This window comes from Sinocyclocheilus anshuiensis, unplaced genomic scaffold (genome assembly GCF_001515605.1).
Source record: "Sinocyclocheilus anshuiensis isolate Anshui unplaced genomic scaffold, SAMN03320099.WGS_v1.1 scaffold371, whole genome shotgun sequence".
Lineage (NCBI taxonomy): Eukaryota > Metazoa > Chordata > Actinopteri > Cypriniformes > Cyprinidae > Sinocyclocheilus > Sinocyclocheilus anshuiensis.
Genome location: NW_015549597.1, coordinates 627,521 through 635,488, shown reverse-complemented (window position 1 = coordinate 635,488; position 7,968 = coordinate 627,521). Strand labels below are relative to the sequence as shown.

The 7,968-nt window shown below is 35.3% G+C and overlaps 1 protein-coding gene across 4 annotated transcripts in view; it reads right to left on the bottom strand.

Moving 5' to 3' along the window:
* LOC107658462 (myosin light chain kinase, smooth muscle-like) overlaps positions 1-5,230 on the bottom strand; it is a 16,281-nt gene extending 11,051 nt beyond the window's left edge. For 3 of the 4 annotated variants that reach the window (XM_016447017.1, XM_016447018.1, XM_016447020.1), the window contains exons 1-4: positions 5,008-5,217; positions 4,794-4,906; positions 1,065-1,214; positions 132-284 (exon numbers count right to left, since the gene is read on the bottom strand). In XM_016447017.1, coding sequence (XP_016302503.1) covers positions 132-284; positions 1,065-1,214; positions 4,794-4,906; positions 5,008-5,084 — 493 coding nt within the window. In that variant the 5' untranslated portion in view covers positions 5,085-5,217. Of the gene's footprint in view, positions 1-131; positions 285-1,064; positions 1,215-4,793; positions 4,907-5,007 lie in introns of all 4 variants that reach the window. The other variant, XM_016447019.1, reaches the window with a different exon arrangement.
* Between the last annotated feature and the right edge of the window lie 2,738 nt (positions 5,231-7,968).

Here is a 7,968-nt window from a genome sequence, read left to right as displayed (position 1 = left end):
GTGCGGGGGGTACTTCATGGAGAGGTTTGAGAACCCCTGTTCTATGGCATCGCTTTGAAGAACCTATTAAGCACCTTTATTTTTAAGAGTGTATGGCCCCATATATATGTTGAATTTGAGTTCATATTTACCTCTCACACACACTGCTGAGCTGCTGGATGTTTTTCCTGCTGTGTTTTCGGCCACACATGTATAAGCCCCAGCATCCTCTGGGAGACATTCCCTAACTACCAAAGTCACCACTCCTCCCACTAATGAGGATTTTCCAAACAGCACAGGCTCACCTGAAATGGTTGTGGTACAAATGGACAGAAAGAGGGAGACAAAGCAAGAGAAGGAGTCACTTTGTGGCATTATGAAGAGATAGAATTTTAGAAGTTTTAAAAACTTGAAAATAATGTTTGTTTGATTGTAATTGAAATGTGCGGGACTCATTTTATTTTAATTTTATTGAACACTTTAAATTACAAACTCCAGAAGCAGGAAGCTGCATATGAAATCATAACGAATGTGCATACAAACACATATTTATATATTGAGTCATATATGTGACCCTGGAGCACAAAACCAGTCATAAGGGTCAATTTTTCGAAATTGAGATTTATACATCATCCGAAAGCTGAATAAATAAGCTTTCCATTGATGTATGGCTGTTAGGATAGGACAATATTTGGCCGAGATACAACTATTTGAAAATCTGGAGTCTGAGGGTGCAAAAAAATCTAAATATTGAGAAAATCATCTTTAAAGTTGTCCAAATGAAGTTCTTAGCAATGCATATTACTAATCAAAAATTAAGTTTTGATATATTTACAGTAGGAAATTTGCTAAATATCTTCATGGAACATGATCTTTACTTAATATCCTAATGATTTTGGCATAAAAGAAAAATCAATAATTTTGACCCATACAATGTATTGTTGGCTATTGCTGCAAATATACCCGTCTACTTATGACTGGTTTTGTGGTCCAGGGTCACACATCTACAGTTAAAGTACATTATTCTTAATCAGACTCGTATGTTTCAAGCAGCAAAATCAATATAAAGAAAAAACTGAACTCACCATTATGAAGCCAGGAAACACTTATTGGCTGGCTTCCTGTGATAGTCCCTTTCAGTGTGATATCATTTCCTTCATCCACTATGCAGTCTTCAAGGGGCTCAGTGAAAAGGGGTGGATCCAGACCACTAGTATGGCTGTGTTTACTACTCACTAGCTTGACAGAAGAAAGCAGAATGAGATTAGTTGTATATATTTATTATACTACATTGAAGTATGGTTTTTGAATTTCGAATCACAGTAGGAGGCAACAAAGAGCTGTCTTTATGAATGAGTCGTTAAATGATTCATTAAGCTGATTCCTTCCAACACACTCATTCTTTGAGGAATGAAATGAGTCTATGAATAAATCATTGAATTGTTTACTCAACCAATCTGTTCAAAACACAGATTCATCATCATCATAATTCATCATTTATTATCTCCATAAGAAGACATTTGTGTTAAGCAATCAATAGAGCAGGTCTAACTGACAAAGTTACGTGAGGAATGCCAGAGCTATTTGTTGAATGGAGAATGTTGCTTCATTCGGATTTTTCATTTTTCATTGGGGGAGCAAAAATATACAAAACACTTGGCAATACTTTGTCTAAAATGTAAATGTTCTGTTTGTAATTGAAATGTGAAGGACTCATCTTTTTCTTTTTTTTTTTTAATTATTGAACAATTTAAATTACAAACTCCGGTAGGGAACAGGAACCTGCATATGAAAACATAACAAATGTGCATACAAACACATATTTATATATCGAGTCATGTATCTAATGTTGAGTACATATTCTTACTCAGACTCATATGTTTCAAACAGCAAAATCAATATAAAGAAAAAAAACTGAACTCACCATTATGAAGCCAGGAAATGCTGATTGGCTGGCTCCCTGTGATAGTCCCTTTCAGTGTGATGTCATTTCCTTCATCCACTATACAGTCCTCAAGGGGCTCCGTGAATAGGGGTGGATCCAGATCACTATTATGGCTGTGTTTACCACTCGCTAGCTTGACAGAAGAAAGCAGAATGAGATTATTTTCATTGGTGGAGCACAAATATGCAAAACAGTTGTCAATATTGTGGCTAAATTGTAAGTTTCTCAATATTACTTGTTTATTGAACTCTTGCATAAAAGCAGCATCACACATACAAGTGCTGTTGCAGTCCCGAGGGGGATATTGCTTAAATATAAATAATACAAGTCAATACACTTTCACTCCTCTGCTGTGTTCTGTTCCAGCTGCACATTGTTGTCAGCATGTTTTATGCATTACTAATAATAATCATGTTATGTTAAAACAATTGTGAAAGGAATAAGATAATATTTGGTATTTATTTAGTAAATTATTTTAAAACCTTAATATATGGCCAAGGTTTTAATACCTTTTAAATCTTATGATGATGATGATTATTTTTGTAATAGCAAATAACATTCATATGGACTTGTGAATCATAGACTTGTATAGTGTTTAACAATACGTTCACACAGGAAGAAACAAGGCTCATATAAATGAAGAGAGCAGCTGAAGAGATGTGTTTGTAAATTGCTGCTGTATGTTTCAACATCCTCGCTATCACACCTTCTGTCTAGAAACACCAGAAACAGAAGCACCATGTAAAAATGACAAAAAGCAACAATGCAAAAGTAAACAAAGCAAGTATAATAGCAAAAGTACAACATAACTAACAAAAGTTAATTGTGACTCAAAAGAGCGGATTGAAATCAGACCACAGGCTTGAGCTAAACTGTGATCTCATCTGACACTCCTCCAACAAACCGGTTTCTGTTTAAAATACTGCCACTTACCGCTGTGGGTGGAGCCTTGTATACTATAATTAACCTCCCATAAGCATTTGTGTTTAGTAACTTTAAAATGTGACAGGCCCATTTTTTGTATTTTGTATTTGTGATGCTGCCTCTTGTACACATAATTGATGTGGTCTTCTTAATCTCAATTAAGGTATAAGCTAAAGGAGGTATGAGATGTAATTTCAGTTCAAGGAACAAGTCATTCTAGTCCTATTTGTTGTATTAACATTGGAGCAAACACTTTCGTTCTCACTGACCTGGTAGATCACATGATCTGCTGTCTTTTGCCCTGGCCTAATGTAACCATGTAATCCTTGTTTGTGCATGCAAACAAGTCTTTTTTATTTTTTGTACTGGTTGTTCTGGCAACTCACTGCATCGGAAAAATAAAATGGTGACTCTACAGTTCTATGAAGAACAAACTGAAATCTTTTAAGTTTCATTCTTTGTACTTCAGCTGTCTTGTATCAGGTGATAAGATCTAAGAAATGAAAGGAAGGAACTGCAGTGTTGTAATTGTGCAGTTAGAGTAGAGCACTAGCATCAAACATACATGTCCCACACAAACCGGTGCAGAAAACAAAACAAAACAAAACAAAAGCCTGCTGTTCAAAGTAGCAAGGAAGGAATTTCCTGCCAATAGTGACCTCTTGCCTGGCCAGTAATTTGCGTCCTGAGACAGATAAGATACAGTGGGGTCCCAAAGTCTGAGACCACTTTAAAAATGATTTTTTTTCCCATTTAAACCTGGAAATGCACAGAAAGCTTTAAGTTTGGGAACATTTCCTCTTAAACAAAGTAAATGAATGATGTAAAATGAAGAAGAAATGAAAATGCTTTTTTAGATAACCTAAATGTGATTCATGTTGCAACATCTATACGACCTGTTTTTATGTTTTTCAGAAATGTTTAATCTAATTAAATAAACCTGACAAATTAAGTTACAACAACAAAAGTTTGTATGAGTTAAATCAGTGGTCGTCAACAAGGGGACTATATGTCCACAAGGGCACCTTAGAAAGCGTTCAAGGATTATTTAAATTAAAGATTAAAATTATAGTTACATTAAAATAATCTACATTCTTAAAAATCTTATTATTTTTCTAAATGCTTATTCAATTCTCATTCTAATTCTTTAAATCTTAAAATAATAAAAGAAAAAATGTAAAATCATAAACACTTTTTTAATTATTCCCCTCAACAACTGTTGAACTGTTTTTGTTTTTAATTTAATATACATTTCTTGTAACTTCTGCAGTCAGAATAATAAATGTGCTTAATGAATTCCCCATTTCTGTTAATACAAAATCTCAAGATCAAAGTGGCTTTGTCATATCCACAGCAGAACATACCAGAAAAATTATTATAGTTTATATGAGAGGCTTTTGAATATTGCTTTGCACAATCAAATGAAAAAGATTGAGAATCCCTGAATTAGATAAAGTAGAAATAGATCCTTGAGGTATCATAAAATAAAAATAGAAACATTTTGGACCCTAAAATATCAGATATCAGTCTGATAGTAAAAAACGAATCCATTCAGGCATATCGCATGGTGTGAAGTCAAACATAAGAGGTTTCAGGATTTCCCCGTCTAAATCTGGCTGAATGCAGTTGTACAGTGAACTCCTCCATCACTTGATTATTATCCAAATGCAGTGAAAGTGAAAACAAAGTGCCTGTCAGTCTCTGATGTTTGCTGGATTAACCATGACAACTCTTGAGAGGGCTTGTTTTAAGAACAATGCTTCCTGCAGAGATCACCTATTAAACCGCAAGTACAGACCATGTTAACCTCAACATGTTTTTACAGTCAAGAATCCAACCAGCTTGCATATACAAACACAAATAGGCTCTCTCGAGTATGCAAATACTGACAGACACACTCACTCACAAACACCTGTGTGTAGCTGCAAGAAATGTCCAGACTTGCCTGCATTGGATGTCTCTCCAGGCTTCTTCACATCTGTGGTGATTGTGGGGATGTGTGCGGGTTGGGACACTTGTCCGTTGTCCCCCTTTGACTGGGAGCTTGACAGCTGTATCCTGAAAGTGGACACATAACGTGTCTTCCCATCAGCAATACTCATTTCTCCTATCAGTACAAACCAGTTTCATAAAATCCAAGTCATTTCCCAGCTTCTTATCAGGTGGCTCGTATTTTCCTGTGTCTCTGAGTCTCTGCTATGCACACATGTCCTCTGTCCTGAGCTGTTCTCTGCATCTCTTTAGTTTCTGGCTCCTCCCCGTGACTGAAGCCTCATTCACTCGGTCTGCAGAACACTGTCCTCTAGCTGGGTTCGACTCAGCGCCTTGTCACAAACCCCACCCACAACTATCATAACATTTCACCGTATATCTTTAACACGGTTTATTTTCACACATATTGTGACTGTGGTAAGAGAGAGAGAGAAGTGGTGATAAGAGAGAGCGAGTGTATGTTATATTTACTAGTGATTCTGAAAAGTAAACTATTGTGTGTCATGTCAGTGATGTTTATTTGAATGTTCGTGTGAAAAGGGAGACAAAGATACACAAGTAACAGATTTGAAACTGAATCAAAGGTCAAAGGCATTCCCCATGCCTTTTCCCTCTGTAATTGCTGTCATGTTATCAGTTGAACTTTGGTTGTCTGTTTATTTCCAATAAAATCCATGAATAATTTCCAATTGGACCCCTTCCAGTTTGCATATCGGTCCAACCGCTCGACCGATGGTATGTTATATTTACTAGTGATTCTGAAAAGTAAACTATTGTGTGTCATGTCAGTGATGTTTATTTGAATGTTCGTGTGAAAAGGGAGACAAAGATACACAAGTAACAGATTTGAAACTGAATCAAAGGTCAAAGGCATTCCCCATGCCTTTTCCCTCTGTAATTGCTGTCATGTTATCAGTTGAACTTTGGTTGTCTGTTTATTTCCAATAAAAGAAAAAAAAGTCTCACTGGACTCAGTGAGCATGTACTTTAAAGTACATTTAAAGATGAAAACGGTTCAAAAGTTTGGGGTCCGTAATTTTTCAAATGTTTTTGACATACATTGCATTGTTGCATTGATTTGATTAAAAATGCCGTAAAAATGGTAACACTGTAAAATATTATTACACTTTCATATAATTGTTTTCTATTTTGATATATTTTCAAATGTATTTTATTCCTGTGATAGCAAAGCTGAATTTTCAGCAGCCATTACTCTAGTCTTCAATGTCCTTCAGAAAGTATTCTAATATGCTGATTTGCCGCTCAAGAAACACTTCATATCAATGTTAAAAACAGTTGTGCTGCTTAAAAATAAATTTTTTGAAAAGAAAGTTCAAAAGAACTTAATTTATTTGAAATAAAAATTGTTTTTTTGAATTGTTAATGTCTTTACTGTCACTTGGTCAAATTAATTTCTTTAAAAAAAATTGTACTGACCCCAAACTTTTGAACAGTAGTGTGGTTATTTGACTGCTCTGGAGGTAGTTTCATTGATCAGTTATGTACATTTCTATCATGACAACTCTCTGAAGATTTTAGCATGGTAATGGATATGACAATGTATTTGGTCTTGGCGGAATAGATCTGCTACTATGCTGCTGTTGGTTATTGTTGTTATTGTAGATTATTGCTGCTACTACAAAGCAAGTACAGGAACTTGCTACTGCCAATACATACGCCGATACAGTGCTGTGAGTATTTAAGACATACTGCTGCTGCAAAAATAGCATACAAAACCCGTAGCAGATCTATACAGGTGGAGCTGGGGAGGTGGAGGGTTTCAGAGGAACTCTAAAAGTGCGCTGTGAGCTGCTGTACTGAATGCTAACTAGTCATTTATATGTAAAGCAGCAAGCTCCTTGGCTGTGTATTCAACATGAACCAATCAGCTTTTGTGAAGTAGTTTAACGCTGGGAATATAACACATCAGTTTGTGTTAACGACTCATCAGCCTGCGCCATCTAGAGTTTCATGACAGAAATTGGCATTTGTATCAGTGATGGCATATAAATGCGAGTTCATTCTAAGAAACATTCCAGTGGTCACTGGGTTTTATTGAGTCAGTGTGAAAATGACAGTTATGTTTCCAAACAGGCAACTTAAGACAGTTTGAACTATTGATGTTTGTTGGGTCGATGTGAACCAGCCATTAGGCCAGAGAATCAAAAGATCCTAAAGAGTAACTTGTATATAAACAGCATTTGAACTACACACCAAACATTTTTAAGGAGTGTAATGAACAAAAATTAGTGTGAAAATCAGATAGGTAAACTGAACAAAACTCCCTTTCTCATCTTTGTGTGTGTGCAGTGGTGTGTGATGAGGAGCTGTTTGCTTTGGACATGCCAGTCCACAGAGAAACCCAAACATCCCACTAAAGACCTTGAACATGTGAACAGACTCAGACTCATTCGGAATCAATAATGCGGAATAACAGTTTAACTGTATGTGTAATTGAGACAAAAATAAAATAAATGTCTGCTAAAATTACAGTAAAATTACTGAAATATTTCCTAGCCAAATATTTGCTTTTTTTTTTTTTTTGTAGCAAGTGAAGTGATCCGTTAACTGTTTAAGGAGGTAGTGCACAATCAACCCATCAGAGGTCTTATGGCTGGAATGTAGACAGGAAGATCCTGGAAAACAATCCATGAATAACTGGAAACAAAAAACAAAGCATCTGACAAATAAATATTTGACTCATAAGTCACACATGGAGGATTTCCTTTACGTTTCCAAAATGTAGTAAAGTGACAGCACTTTATGCTTAAAAAGTAAATGGATGAACAAGTACAATTATTAATTAATTAATAATAATAATAATAATTATTATTATTATTATTTATAATACTACTACCAATAATAATAATCTCAACATTTAAAAAAATAAAGCATGGAAACAATGTTAGTGCTTATAGACATACACTGAACAAAATTATAAACGCAACACTTTTGTTTTTGCCCCCATTTTTCATGAGCTGAACTCAAAGATATAAGACTTCTTCTATGTACACAAAAGGCCTATTTCTCTCAAATATTGTTCACAAATCTGTCTAAATCTGTGTTAAGCCCTATTCGCACGGGATTAGTATTATCTGGAGACCTTGTGTGATTTTGAAATTACCTCC